This window comes from Rhincodon typus, chromosome 3 (assembly GCF_021869965.1).
Source record: "Rhincodon typus isolate 14 chromosome 3, sRhiTyp1.1, whole genome shotgun sequence".
Taxonomy (NCBI): Eukaryota; Metazoa; Chordata; class Chondrichthyes; order Orectolobiformes; family Rhincodontidae; genus Rhincodon; species Rhincodon typus.
In genome coordinates this window covers 36,777,959-36,794,332 of record NC_063334.1, presented here as the reverse complement: position 1 = coordinate 36,794,332, position 16,374 = coordinate 36,777,959, and the positions used below count along the sequence as shown (strand labels likewise).

Here is a 16,374-nt window from a genome sequence, read left to right as displayed (position 1 = left end):
GTTTTTTCCCTTCACAGATGCTGCCAGACCTGCTGAGCTTTTCCAGCAACTTTGTTTTTCTTCCTCTTTCATAAAGCCTGTTTCACTCATTTGTGATGAGTGAGGTGATTAGACAAATGATAAAATTCCAATAAAAGAAATAACTGCAGGTCATTATTAAGAGATTCTGACTTCTGCCCCCTTCCGCAATTATGTCATTGCCCAGGTGTCCTTGCAGAAGTCTCTTGATGCCTTTAGAGACAGGTGGGCACTACAGGAGATACAGTGCTTTATTTCCCCCTCCAACTCCATTTTGATTTAGCCCCTTCCTGCTCTCCCTATGCCCCTTTCACCTTTGATGAATCACATTGCCATTAATTGGCAGTGCATATAAATATTCAATTGGCTACATGGGTATCTTACTGGTGGTGGTTACTGGTTTTAAAAAATGTCAGGGTGATTTTTGTGGAGGGAAGGCACTCATTTGTGTGTGATAACACTTCTGGATTGAAAGAAGAAATTCTGTCTATGTTAGATTCATCAGATGGAAAATGATTCTACTTAGAACTAACTTGCAACAATGGCTTAGGAAGTTTAAAACTACTAAGAAGGCATCTTACCATAGTTCCTACCAAGTTTCATACTTGATGAGAGTCTTGATGTTTAAGAAAATGAAACTTGGCATGTCAAACACCACTGGACTAATGCAAGTCAGCAGACTAGGAATTTATTCCGAGGAAGGGTCACCGGACTTGAAACGTTAACTCTGTTTTTTCCTTCACAGAAGCTGCCAGACCTGCTGGGCTTTTCCAGCAACTTTGTTTTTGTTGTTGTGGAGAAATTTATTGCCTTCTTTACAGGACATACAACCTGTGCTTCTAACCAACCATCGAGAGGCTAATTTTACAGTCATTAAAGATGTTGCCTCCCAGTGTGGTGCTGGTGTTTCTCAAATGAGAGAAGCTGGATAAATAGCCCCTCAGACTTGGTACAGGATCAAAAATGGCACAGTGTGCCCTATTTTTGCTGCACTGAAGCTGTTCACTGTCGTACCCATTTGAAATAGGCAAGTTAAAAGCTGATGAAACATTTGCCTTATAAGATCGGAAGATCTTAAGATACTTAAATCTGGGTCAATCTGATCACGTGCTGGTTGCTGCAGTGTGAAAATTAACACTTTTTTTTCTTGATAATGGGTCGATTCATAAAATATTGACCCAGCTGGCTCTCTTTAATTAGGTTATTTGATTCCTCAAAACAGTACAAATGAAATTAATTTTAAACAGCCCCTGAAAGGGATACAGCGATTACTAATGAAATTGTGAAAGGAAACAACAAATTGACAAGATGCTGGAGTGGGCAGATGGGGTTCAATACAGATAAGTGTGAGGTGATGAACTTTGGGTTGGAAGAACAATGAAAGACAATGCAAAGTGGTGGGTGCAATTCTACAGGAGGTTTTAGGCACAAAGGGATCTATGTGCACAGATTACTGAAGGTAGTGGGGCAAGGTAGAGAGCAGTTAATAAAGTATGCAGTGTTCTCAGCTTTATTAATAAGGGCATAGAGTAAAGAGCAAGGAGATGATGCCAATTTTGTACTCACCCAATATAAAGGGAAAACAGCACAGTGCTTCATCGGAGGCTGCAATGATGATGTTACCCAGCAGGGTAACGAAACGTCTGCGGAACAACGAACCAGCTCGGTGAGTGAGCCAACCACAACAGGAGAAATAATATCCCTAGGCCAAGGAGCTGTAGGCCCAAGATCTCTTTACACTTTTTCAATAATAAGCCAATTGAAATAATGGAACCAAATTAAAACAATTTCAGCTGATTTAATTGGTGGCAGTCCCTTCAAAGAAAAATAGGCTCTCTATGAAATTTTGAATTATGCGAACAAAACTATGTTAAATCATTTGAACCAAATTCATTCAAATTATCAATTGACAGCCCCTTAAAGAGGCACTGCTACTAAAAATAAAAATTCCAAAGGATACGAACTGAATTTAGATTAGAGTGCAATTCTAGGGGACATGAAGCACTCCAGCCCTGAGGTGCCCACTGGTCATTAAAGGCCTCAGTGCCCCAAATGGATACCATGTGCTCCCTCTCCAGGGATACCTGGTTACAGATATAATCACTGAAGAGAAACAAGCCATGAACAGAAGCTAAAAGATGACAGACCTAAAAGGGTCACTGTAATAAAAGGTAAAGACCCAAAGGAAACCTGAAATTAAATGGTAATTTTATGGGGAGATATTGCAATCCAGCTGCTGCAGTGCCCATTGGTCATAGAAGGACTTGAACGTACTAGCAGATACGTGTGCTGCTTCTCCAGGTACACCCGGGCACACAGACCATTGCTGAAGAAATGCAAGCAGTTGGGTATAATAAATCCTTCACAGTTCACTGCCTGGACCTGTTAATGTCCACCATGGCTAAGTGCAGCAGTAGGCCAACGAGAAGATTCTCTCCTCTCCTTCTCGCTGGCTGGCCAAAGATTAGTAACACAGGGCTGAACTACTAGTTAAATTTCAGGAACAACTCCCGTATAAAATGACAAAGGAGCTGCATTCAGTGTTAGATAACAAGGTGTAGAGCTGGATGAACACAGCAGGCTAAGCAGCATCATAGGAGCAGGAAAGCTGACGTTTCGGGCCTAGACCCTTCTTCAGAAATGGGGGAGGGGAAGGGTGTTCCGAAATAAATAGGGAGAGAGGGGGAGGCGGATAGAAGATGGATAGAGGAGAAGATAGATGGAGAGGAGACAGACAGGTCAAAGAGGCTGGCATGGAGCCAGTAAAGGTGAGTGTAGGTGGGGAGTTAGGGAGGGGATAGGTCAGTGCAGGGAGGATGGACAGGTCAAGGGGGTTGGATGAGGCTAGTAGGTAGGAGATGGGGGTGGGGCTTGAGGTGGGAGGAGGGGATAGGTGGGAGGAAGGACAAGTTAGGGAGGCGGGGACATGCTGGGCTGGTTTTGGGATGCGGTAGGGGGAGGGGAGATTTTGAAGCTTGTGAAGTCCACATTGATAGCATTGGGCTGCAGGGTTCCCAAGCGGAATATGAGTTGCTGTTCCTGCAACCTTCGGGTGGCATCGTTGTGGCACTGCAGGAGGTCCAGGATGGACATGTCGTCTGAAGAATGGGAGGGGGAGTTGAAATGGTTCGTGACTGGGAGGTGCAGTTGTTTAGTGCGAATTGAGCATAGGTGTTCCGCAAAGCGGTCCCCAAGCCTCCACTTGGTTTTCCTGATGTAGAGGAGGCCACAACGGGAACAGCGGATACAGTATACCGCATTAGCAGATGTGCAGGTGAACATCTGCTTGATGTGGAAAGTCTTCTTGGGGCCTGGGATGGAGGTGAGCGGGGAGGTGTAGGGCAGGTGTAGCACTTCCTGCGGTTGCAGGGAAAAGTGCCGGGTGTGGTGGAGCTGGAGGGGAATGTGGAGCGGACAAGGCAGTCTCGGAGAGAGTGGTCCCCCCGGAAAGCAGATAGGGTGGGGAGGGAAAAATGTCTTTGGTGGTGGGGTCGGATTGCAGATGGCGGAAGTGTCAGAAGATGATGCGCTGGATCCGGAGATTGGTGGGGTGGTACGTGAGGACGAGGGGGATTCTGTTTTGGTTGTTATTGCGGGGAGGGGGTGTGAGGGATGAGTTGAGGACTCCCCCTCTCTCCCTATTTATTTCAGAACCCCCTTCCCCTCCCCCATTTCTAAAGAAGGGTCTAGGCCCGAAACACCATTTCCTGCTCCTCTGATGCTGCTTGGCCTGTTGTGTTCATCCAGCTCTACACCTTGTTATCTCGGATTCTCCAGCATCTGCAGTTCCTACTATCTCTGCATTCAGTGTTAACATGGCTGATGGATACCTTAAAACTGCAGAGATTACAGGTGAAGCTTTCTTTGTAAGGTACTTAATAAAACAATGACCATCATGTGTTACCTTAGCAATATAATTAACATAAAATTAACTCTGAACTTCTCTTCAGTTTGCTATACCAATGGTATTTTGAGCTATAATGGGTTCACACCATTACAATTTAATGGCAGGTAATAAAGACCACTTTTGACCTATTGGAAAGCTAATGCACAAATGGATATTCTTTGAAAGCTTAAGGCGATCAGTAGATGCATTTTTATCAATGTAAACTATCCAGTGTTTTATTTACATACTTCAATTTAACAGTTCATTTCACTATATCCATGTAAAGTGCAAATTATGGAGTCAGTCAACAATAGATATCACTGGCTGAAAAGATTACCTCAAATTCAATTTCCATATTATAATTCCTTTTTGCTATGAAAAAGCCAATTGAACTCTGATGTAAAATCAGATCATTTGTATAGATATTTCTAGCTGAAAAGGTTGCCTGAAATTGAATTTTCACGTTATAATTTCTTTTTGCTTATGAGAAGTCAAATTTAACAAAGATACAAAATCAAATCATTTGTAAGTTTCTTTCACAAATTAAAAGTGTAATAAGGCAATAGCATCTCTGCTGTAAACTGTTATACCCTTTTCACTTCAACCGATTTTCTTAAAATATAAACAATTTTGATGCTCTGACCCATTACTTTGTAAAATCACTGAATACAATCAGTAAAACCAATTTACTTATCCTACCTACACAAGATATTGTGCATAAAATTAAAATTTGATGCAAGTGTGCAGATTTTTAAAAGATTGCCAACCCAGTGATCTGCATTAATATAGTGCCTTCAATGACGGAAAATATAGTTCCAGACAGGAGGAATCAAAAAATAAAAATCCATATCTATAAGGCCATTTATTTTACAACTCACTGAACATCTGTGAGACTTTCAACTTGGAAATGCTGAATCTCTGCACCCATAACTATTGGTGTATGATTTTTAATCGTCTGCTTTGTGGGAACAAGGCAAAAATAGAGTTAAAATGGCTGCAGAAGGCTTACCAACCAATTTCTGCTAGATTCTTAGTTGCAAGCCACACATTTTTGTCATGTGGCTGAGATCCTAATTGGCAGCAAATATTGGAGTTGAAATTTGTTAGGACTCAGTGCATTATAACACATAGAAACAGAAACTCTCCGAGTGCCAAATCCATTAAGTAAGACCTAGTGACACTGGGTTTCAAAGGGTTGTTCGATGCAGAATTTAAAGTAATACCTAGGAACACTGAGATCACAGGTAAGGACTTATATAGTTAACGGTAGGGCCCTGGGGTACAGTTGCCAAACAAACAGACCTAGGGATGCAGGTGCATAGTTCCTTGTAAATAGTAGACAGGATGGTGAAGAAGGTGGTTGACACATTAGTCAGAACAGTGCGTATTGGATTTCTGAGGTCATGTTGTGGCTGTATAGGACATTGGTTAGGCCACTTTTAGAATCCTGCATACAATTCTTGGCCGTCCTTCTATAGGAAAGGTGTTGTTAAACTTGACAGGGTGCACAAAAGATATACAAGGATGTTGCCGGGACTGGAGGGTTTGTGTTATAGTGAAAGGCTGAATAAGTTGGGGCATTGGAGGCTGAGAGGTGATCTTACAGAGATGTTTATGAAATCATGAGCGGCATAGATAGGGTTAAAAGCTAAGGTCCTTTTCCTAGGGTGGGGGACTCCAAAACTAGAGGGCATAGGTTTGAGGTGAGAGGGGCAAGATTTGAAAAAGACCTGAGGGGCAACTTTTTCACACAGAAGGTGGTGTGTGCACGGAATGAGCTGTCAGAGGATGTGATGGAGGTGGGTACAATTACAACATTTAAAGGCCATCTGGGTAGGTATATGAATTGGCAGGGTTGAGAGAGATATGGGCCAAATGCTGGCAACTGGGACTAGGTCAGATTGGAATGTCTGGTCGGCGCAGACGAGTTGGAGTGAAGGGTCTGTTTTGGTGCTGAATAACACATTTTTTCAGATTCCCAGAAAAGAGTTTGTTTCAGACATTTGTTTTACATCCTGCATTTATCCTGTTTACACATCTCCAAGGAACACACAGCTTCTAATGGGTGCCAAGCTTGCTACTTTTTTTGGTTGCATGAAGAATGAGGAACAGGATTCCTAACAAAAGAAGCAACAGTTGAACTCCTTAACAGGTAAGATATGTGGTTTGGGGTGGGGGAAATTGTTTGCTGGAAGTAGGCCATAAGGTACGTAAGTGCAACACTAGGCTTCCACTGTCTGAGCAGCTATAAAGGGAGAAGCTGCCCTTCTTTAGACTGGCTGTCATGGTCCTCTGTAAGTTCCTACACTAACTACTAAGTATATCTGCTCGAACTGTTGTAGCAGTGCAAGTGACCCACATCCTTAACTCCTTTGCCTCATGCTCTTTCCAGGGTGTTGCAAGGGACATTGTTTACAGTTCTGCATCTGTCATTCATCAATAAATTCAACAGGCCACTTATGCCCTCTGCAGTAGGAGCAACAATGGCAGAGGCATCCTAAAGGGTGCCACCAACTAAATGGATGGGCTAGACTGGTTAGTTTTTTTTTACGCAGGGTGGGGTCAAAGGCTGTGCACACGTAACCATCAGGGTAGCTGCAAACCAGCCACATGCATTCATTGAATAAAATCTTCTTCCTATTGTCCAGGTGCACCTGGTCAGTAATAAAAACAATGTGGGGCTGTATGAGGTTTATAGCTGTTAGTCATAATTTCTTCATTAGCATCAGCCTAGCATCCCCACTTCTTCACATCGCAAAGCATGGTTGTTGAGGGACAGTGCCTATCCTCTCCACTCCTGGCTTTTAACAATGATAGCTCATCATGCCTGCAGAGATGAGGTACAACCAGTATTATGGAACCACAAACAAGTTATATTTATGTCTAGTCTACAACAGTGTAAAACATCTTAAGGCACTTTGCGTGGCTATTATCAAACAAACTTTCTTGTTGAGTTACCAAAAGCGACACTTTTAACCTAAATTGTCAAGTGCAAGCACATGGTATCGGGAGGAATACATTTCTTAAATTCCAAACAAAGTCATTTCAATGATTTCAACAAAATGATTTCAATGAAGAGTAGAAATGAGTGGGGTATAAAACCAGCTTTGCACCCTATCTCATCAGTTCCCCAGCTGGCTGGAAAGATTAAAAGAGTTCCAGAGTCTCCAAAACCTTGGTGAAAGAATAGATTTTAAGGAACGAGTCTCCAAAACCTTGGTCAAAGAGTAGATTTTAAGGAAAATGAGAGAGGGATAGAGAGAGGTAGATTATCACCTGGGCTATCATCGTAAGAACATAAGAACATAAGAACTAGGAGCAGGAGTAGGCCATCTGGCCCCTCGAGCCTGCCCCGCCATTTAATAAGATCATGGCTGATCTTTTTGAGACTCAACTCCACTTACCCGCCCACTCACCATAACCCTTAATTCTTTTACTGTTCAAAAATTTATCTAGCCTTGCGCCTTAAAAACATTCAGCGAGGTAGCTTCAACCGCTTCACTGGGCAGGGAATTCCACAGATTCACAACCCTTTGGGTGAAGAAGTTCCTCCTGACCTCAGTCCTACATCTTCTTCCCTTTATTTTGAGGCGATGCCCTCTAACACAGTTTGTGAGGCAGAAATTTGTGATTCTAGCAAAATTGCAGGAGTTGGTGACACAGGTTTCTGGTGAGACTCTACCTGTTGTGTCCAAAGAATTGGCCAGCTGCTTCATGATAGGCTGTTAGCTGGGGTGCTGAAGAAGCTTTACTTTAAATCCAACCATTTGTCACAGATTTATCAGTTGTTTCTGGAATAAAATATGGGTTATTGATATTTTTCACGATATTTCTTCCATCTATTGGAATTCCGTTCGAAAACTATACCAATGGCAAGTGGGCAACCTTTAGTCTGATTTGGGTTGGAAATGGGATCTGAAAATTTAGGCCAACATCTTTTAATCTGCATAATTACACTTTGGATGCCTTTTAATTTTATTTATTGATGGGTTGTGGGTGTTGCTGGTTAGGCCACAATTCATTGCCCATCCCTAATTATCTTGAAGGAAGTTAAGAGTCAACCACATTGCTGTAGGTCTACAGTCACATGCTGGCCAAATTAAATGATATCTTTGTGATTAAATTAGGAGCACCGAGGAGATCATGCCTTCATATTTGCAACTGGTTAAAGGTGGCATGCAGCAGATGAGGTGGTCTTCTCGGTGGACTTGGAGAGGGTAGGACATGCTTTTCTTGTACAAGGATCTCAGATGGATCAGTGGCAGGAGGTTGTGCTGTTGGGTTGAATCCTGATGGACATGGGGAAAATTGGTTTCAATTGGCTTGTTAACACACCAATTGGCTTCCTCTGACAGTGGGCACATTCCCCTTAATAGACCTTTCCTGCCCCTCACTAGACATGGAACAGTGTTCCTACCTGTGGTACACGATAATCTGAGACCATATGCTAACTTGCCTGCTCCTTTAAATTTGACCCATATTGTGGGTGATGGGGACAGTGGATGGATAGATGCATTTCCAAATGTAATTCTCCAGCCATGATATTGCATTAATAATATCCATTAATATGTTGGGTCATATGGTATGTTTAAAATGATACCAAACCACATACAACTCCAAGCTGTCTGTACAGGGTCAAGCTGAATGTTCATGCCAACAGTGTCATGATATTGGTATTTTTCCTTTAACACCCAGCTGATCACTATAAAAGCTAAAACATCCAAGTCCTCAAGTTATTCATTGCTTTCCTCTATATAGTTCAACACTGACTTTCAAAGCAAAATCCTTTTGAACTTCCATAATTTTACTTTATATCTTTTATAAGTAATGCCCATTTTACCGTAATATTCTCTTATAATGTAACCTCTTGCAAACGTCATAAGGAAAACATTAGTACAGAGGTGTTTTTTGATTATTTAATCGTTGCTTAATTTTGGAAAATAAATAATATCATTCTGAAGCTGGCAGTGATCCAATATCATTAAACGGGATATTGTAGACTTAATGCCTTTATCTGGAATGCTTAAGAAATTGACGATTTACTCAGATTAATCTTCTCCTACTCCTATCATCTCCATCTGCTTCTTACGAAGCTATCTCTAGTTATTGTCCTCTTTGCCCTACAAAATTACTATTCTTTGACACAGCTGTTGTAAAATTTAATCTTTGCTATGGATTGTTTTGCAGTTACTACCAGAAGAGTGGCATCCTTTACACAGAGCTTCTGGAAGTGAACAAGGTATTGAATCTTATGTGAAATTAATTAAGATGGGTTTAGACTATGAGATAAAGAATGCATCATGTATGTATACCTCATTATAAGCAGAATATATGAAGAAGATAGTAGGTTTAACAAAGGAATTCCTCATCATATGGATACAGGACCAAACGGAAAGTTGATACGTAACCATGATACTTCTTTCTACATTATTGCACCTGCATTTTTAGTAAGAACAAACAATTACTCTTTAAAGTGAATCTTTGATTTACAACATTGAAGATAGATGTAATCCATTACAAAATTACAGATACAATATATGTCATCTGATATTCAGCCAACGAACTGAACTATTTTTCAAACAATGCACGTGGCAACAATGTTCACTCCTGCAGAGCACAGAATCTTTAAAAAGCAAGATGCGGAGATCACAATTAAAATTCTATGACTGATATTCTGAGCAAATATATGAAATAGTTTATAACTCTATGATAGCTGAGGTGAGCAAGTAACAGCTTTCAATATATCAGAAGGAATATTTACAGTCTTCCAAATTTTAATTATAAAGATTACAGAGTTGTTTCTTTGGTATTTAGATGGCGCTGAGAACCTCACGAAAATGAATATTATTCCATCAGAGAGATTAATACTGGAAATTGGAATGGGCCGAAGGTACCACTCAATCTTTTTCCAGAGCAGCTGCTCTGAACCCTTTTTACATCCTTCCTCGACCGAACAAGTGAGCCAGAAGTATCACAGAGTTGTTACAGTGCATAAGGCCAGTCGGCCCATCATTGTTTTGCTTGCTCTAAGAAGGAGTGACTTACCACCCGCCACACCTCCCCGCAAACCTCAAGCTTTCTACCAGTAACTCTGCACATTCTTCTTTTTCAGATAATAATCCAATTCCCTCTTAATGCCTTGATTGAACCTGTCTTCTCCTTACCATGTAGTGGTAATGTCACTGGACTAGGACTCCAGAACCCCAGGCTAATGTTCTGGGGGCATGGGTTGAAATCGCTCCACTGCTGATGGTGAAATTTAAATTCAATGATTTAAAAAAAGCTAAAATAACAAAATGCTACTCTAATAGTGATCATGTATCCACTGTTGTTTGTTATTTAAAAGAAAACATCTAGTTCATAAATCTCCTTTAAAGAAAGAAATCTGCTATACTTACTTGGTCTGCCCTGTATGACCTTCCAGAACCACAGCAATATGGGACAGGCAATAAATGCTGACCCGGCCAACAATACTCACATCCCATGAATGAATAAATATAAAACTCACACACAGCGTATTCCAAAAAAAGAATTGTGAAACAGATTTTCCTAACATGTCTATTGCCTCTTTTTGCCATCACCTTGAATTCTTCAACCAATGGGAATACTTTTAGCCTATCCATTACCCTATCCAAGATTTTGAATGTTTCTTAAGTCTCCTCTCAACCTGCTCTTCAAGGAAAACAATCCTAATCTCTACAATCTATCTGCAAAGCTGAAGTGCATCGGCCTGGAACCATTCTTGTGAATTTCGAAACAGTCAAAGTTTTGTGGGTTTCTGTTGCCTCTGTCAGGCAGGAAATACCTCATGAATTGATATCAAAAACCCAGCTTGAGTTAAAATCTGTCATCTTCCATCTTGTGAATCTCCTAGTGAGTTCACAAGTGATTTTGGATGGCCTAATTGAACACGGTCCACTTGGGCTCCTATTTAGAGAAAAGCATCTGGCTTTAGCCAATGAAAGCTGAGGAACTAAAAACACCAAAATAATTTTTCCCAACACTTGCAAGTGTCCAAACATGATTACAACCCCTTGCTTTTGGTGTAAGTAAAGATCTACATTCACTGGCACTGGTCACAAAACTGACATTCTTCGTACATAAGCCTTTACAACAAGTCTCACTGGCCTCATTTGATAATTGTGTTTTAATTGTGGACAATTGTGGGAAGTTTGGCTCTCAAATCTACGCATACTGAGCCCAGATGCAGTATTTGTGTGGCACCCCAACTAACATCCACTAAAACCTGGCACAGACATAGGCACTGAACCTCAGACTTCATGAGTAGCCTGACTCTGCTTTCAAAGGCAAAAACAGCTAACATTGTTTGGTGTTCTCCTTCTGTTAGACACCAATTGCTGACTGTTTCTCATCATGTTAGTGATAACTCACCCACTTTGGCATCGTTCCTCCATGAGGATCATGGTAATGAAGCTGAAGGACCAGCACAGTGACGACCACAGACAAGCCCACGATGAACATTGTTGCTGCAAAGTACCGAGCTGGAACAACAACACAATATCATTTCAACTCCAGAAGTTTCAAGTTGTTACCTTTCAGTTTTTTGCTGATTTCTCTAATCTTCTGAAAAGATTGCCTTGTAGAGGAGCTTTGGTTCCACATCCAGTCCTGTGCTTCCTCACCCAATTGATTTTATGGATAAACTGAGGCAGTGAATTACATTGGAACATTCGACATGAAGGATGTTGTAGCTGAGCCCAGTCCTCACTGATTGTGCATCAACACATTTCCCAAAAAGAAGCCACTGATTCATGATCAAAGTGACGCAATTCTTATCAGTTAACTCATCACAGACCGGAATGATGATCTTCTAGTCTGCATGGCATTTATCTTAAATCTTCTTCTCAATTCAAGAGTAAATGCATTCTGGTGAATTGCCATGCAATCCTGGTTAAATTGTTATTAGAGAAAAAAAAGTATGCCCATATTTATTTCAAAATCAGTGAAACAATGGGTAACAAAACAATGCATTTTCACAGCAAAGTTAGAGAAAGAAAGATAGATGCAAAGTACTCACCCATGATACTACCTGACCCATTGGCTCTTTCTATTTTTGCCTATCTCCTTGAGGTTCAGAAGATTGTTCATGAAAATACAAATTAGCTAGAATTTTTCTCCATGAATTATATTTTAGGGTAGGTATTTGACTAATTTAATACATGAAACATAATAAACTCAGTGTGCGTGGAAGACCTTGAGTCTATAAGACACTCACCATCCTGACCAGGAAGTAATATTACCATTCCTTCAGGGTAGCTGGGTCAAAGTCCTGGAATTCTCTCCCTAATGTCACTGTGGGTCTACTTACAGCACATGGACTGCAGCAGTTCAAGGAGGCAACTCACCACCTTCTCAAGGGCATATAGTGATCGCAATAAATGTTGGCCCAGCCAACGATGCCCAAATCCTACAAGTGAATAAAAGAAAACTAAAACAGATGATGTGAGGTTGACGATGGAGGGGAAAAACAGAGTTTAATCTTTTAATCTTTTAAACCCTGTGGAATTATGGATTGTGCTTTCATAGAGTTCACAATCTGAATTCAACCTCGGTGATGTTTAGGAACCAAAACAGGAATTGGTTGCACATCTAAATCCACAGTTTGTTTTATGCATAGTTGACATTAATCTCTGCTCAACGAAGGATCAGATTTGAGCCAACGAGAAACTACATGATAGAACATGCATTGAGCACGGTTTGCTTAATGAATGTCCCCTCCTACATAACTCGTGGTTGTTTTACATCATTTGCATAATGCTGTAAATGAAATCATGCAGTGTTAATGTATTAATTAATAAAGCATTAACTTAACAAACAGTACAGGATATACTGTACACTCAAGGCTCATGTTAACTTAGCAGTGGAGTAAACAAAACTTCAAAATAGGTCATAATGTGTCCAAACTCAGTGACTAAGGACTTTTTCAAGAACTTGTTCTTCATATATGAGCCTTTCCTATTCTTTTATTTATTCTTTATTAAGTTTGTGTTAAAATATGTGAGGACTTTGGCCTCACAGTACCGGGGACCCAGGTTCAATTCCAGCCATGTGTGGCTGTTGGTGTGGAGTTTGCACGTTCTCCCCGTGTCTGCATGTGTTTCTGTTGGATGCTCCAGTTTCCTCTCACAGTCCAAAGATGTGATGATTAGTTGGATTGGCCTTACTAAATTGACCCAAAGTGTCCAGGGATGTGCAGGCTGAGTGGGGTAGTCATGGTAAATGTGGGGTTATGGGGAAGGGCGGATCTGGCTAAGGGCGCTCTTTGCAGGGTTGGTACAGACTTGATGGGCTGAATGGCCTCTTTCTGCACTGTAAGGATTCTCTGATTCTATAATGCTACAGGTTGTATGAGTGAGTATATTCAGGTAAAGTCATATTGACAATAAAAGACATTAGCTCCCATTACAGTTGTGAAGACCACTTTTTTTATATTTTTGCTTGTAGACTGAAGTGGGGAAAATCATTGCCTTAAAAGTCAAGGATCATTTAAGGATTGCTGTACTTTTTAAAAAGAGCAATTTATCCTTCTCCCATTATAAGTGTTGTTTACACAACTGTTCATTCAAACAGTGGGGGAATTCTAGTTACAGACAAGCTGTAACCATAAATACAGCTTCAGCCAGCACCAAGTAATTGATTGGTCTGTGGTATGGTGACCAGATTTCGATGATAACGGTCTTATGTCTGCCAACAATAATGTGATTGATTCCTAGATAACTAAGGGGTGTGAATTAAGTGTGAATTTCTTTTCATTCATTAATTCATCGGATGAGGGCATCGCTAGCTAGGCCAGCATTTAATGCCCATCCCTAATTGCCCAGAGGGCAGTTCAGAATCAAACACATAGGCAAGGGTCTGGAGTCACATGTATGCCAGACCAGATGAGGATGACAGATTTCCTTTCCTGAAGGACATTAGTGAACCAGGTGGGTTTTTCCAACAATTGACAATAGCTTCATGGTCATCATTAGACTCTTAATTCCAGATTTTTTTTTGAATTCACATTTCACCATCTGCCACAGTGGGATTCAAACCTGCATCCTCAAAACATTACCTGGGTCTCTGAACTAACAGTCTAACAATAATACAACTAGTCCTCCCTGATTGAGTAAGAAATCACTGGATTTCAAAAGGAATTGTCCCTGTTCTTGCCAGTAAGCAAAAAAACCACCTCAAGCCTGAAGAAAGCCAGTTTATTTTTCCCTCATCAATTACTGTAAACTGTGGTTTCTAACTAATAAATCCAAGAGACTGTAAATGTGAACCAACTGCTCTGTGCATCCTGCAAGCAAGTGAAACTCCCTGAAGGAGGAAGATAAAGGAGCAGGTCACCCTGACAAAACAAAAAGAATCCTGGGACATGGATGATTGAACTGCCTTCTCAGTCTTTCCCTCTGCCCATAACACTTTTTTTTTGCCCATCTGTGTCTGTCTGTACGGGTGTGTAGGAGGAGTTAATAGATGCATATTATTTATCTGTAGCTAGAATCTTTCTTTGTAGTAATTAATAATTATTGTTAAGTACAGAATCTGGGTTTGTGCTTTCTGTAAGTCTGGATCTAAAACTGATGTAAATTGGGGAATTTTGCGGTGCCTTTATAAAATCTGTAACATTTGTGATGACTCCAAAAATAACGGAGCTTGATTTCCAGTGCAGTACCTGAAGTGAGGCATAAAACAGTCGGATCTTTGCCATTTTGGAGTCTGAAGAAGACCATCTTATTGTGTGGCTGAGTTTTGTCAGCAAGGATCAAGTCCCATTGCAGTCAAGGAACAGGCTATAGCTGGGTCTACTGCCCAATTCAGGATGGCAATCCATCTCTGTCACCCAAAAACTACCAGCCCAATCCAAAGACAAACAGATCAGCATTGCTATCAGCAACAATATCCAGATCTGGGGCTGCACCTCGCAGGAAGATGCACCTCAATATCAAGGTATCCTCGAAGACGTTAAAATCTTTCTGAGGAAGCCAGGGTCAGACCCCAGAAACTATGAGTGCAGGTGATATGGAGTTGACCCAAAAGGCAATGAACTCTCCTGGCTTAGGCAAAACATAACGCTGGGAAGTGACCTTAATTACGGTCTTAAGTGGCTCAAATGACTGCCCAGTGGATGGGTATTCCACTGTGGGTTGATGGCTGGCACCCAGCTACGATGGCAGAAAGAAGCAAGCATCCCAGCAGAAGCCCTCCCTGCCACACGTCCAGCCTTCCCACCCGCCTCCTCATCTATCTCCTAAAGGTTTAACAAAACTTTAGCACAATATAACTTGAAATTATTTTGGTACCATCTTATGTACAGACAATTAGGAGCAGAAGTTTAGCCCCTCTAGCTTGCTCACCATTGAATAAGATCAGGGCTCTTGTTTATGTTTTGGTTTCCACATGCCTATCTACCCTGATGACCTTCCATTCCTTGTTCACCTTAAAATTTTTCAATGATCACCCCTTAACCACCTTCTGAGGCAAAGTTCCAAAGTTGCACAACCCTTTGAGACAAATAAGTTCTCTTCATCTCCATTGTAAAAGGGTAAACCCTTATTTAAGTGTTAAACAGTACCCCCTAGTTCACCCGCAAGATGAAACATCTTTTCTATGTCCACCTTGTCCACACTGATCAGGATCTTATACACTTCAATGAAGTCACCCCTCACTCTTCTAAATTTATGTGCAAAGATGCCCAGTCTGCTCAATCTTCCTTCAAAAGCCAAACCGCTCATCCAGAAATCAATCAATCAACAAAACCTCTGAACTGCTGCCAATGCATTCACATTCTTTCTAAAATAAGGAGACCAAAGCTGCATACTGTACTCAAGATCTGTCTCACCAATACCTGTGCAACTGAAGCAGACCATCCTTACTTTTATGTCAATTCCTCTTGTAGTAAAGGGTAGCATTTGATCACCCTCTTAATTATGTACCATACCCACATACTAACTTTTGGTGATACATGCAGTAGAACACAGAGATCTCTCTGCATCTCAGAATTCTGCAATGGCTCTCCATTTAAGTGGTACTCTGCTTTTTTATTCTTCCTCCAAAATTAACAACTTCTCATTTACTTCATATACTCCATTTGCCAGATTTTTTTTTGCACACAATCTAAATAACTGTCTGTAACCTCACTATTTTCTCTTCACAACAAATTTTCCTGTTTATCTCTGTGTTGTCTGCAAGTTTAGCTACCTTGCCTTTGCTTACCTTATCGAAGTCATTGATATAAGTTGTAAAAAGCTGGTGTTTTCCAATAACTGGCATCATCGCAATAGTGGGAATCAGTCAGTGTATGGTGAAGGAGTTTGCAAATAGACTTTGATATCCACAGAAGAGATAACACCAGTGCATGAAATGTTGCCTTGGTACAGCAACTATCAAATTGACATGAAACAGGTCCATTATACAGAGACAACAAGGTGCAGGGCTGGATGAACACAGCAGGCCAAGCAGCA

General features: G+C 41.0%; 1 protein-coding gene across 1 annotated transcript in view; it reads right to left on the bottom strand.

Moving 5' to 3' along the window:
• chrna8 (cholinergic receptor, nicotinic, alpha 8) overlaps positions 1–16,374 on the bottom strand; it is a 148,059-nt gene that overhangs the window by 2,893 nt on the left and 128,792 nt on the right. The window contains exon 9 of the mRNA XM_048620319.1: positions 11,297–11,406. Within this exon, the coding sequence (XP_048476276.1) occupies positions 11,297–11,406 (110 nt within the window). The remainder of the gene's footprint in view (positions 1–11,296; positions 11,407–16,374) is intronic.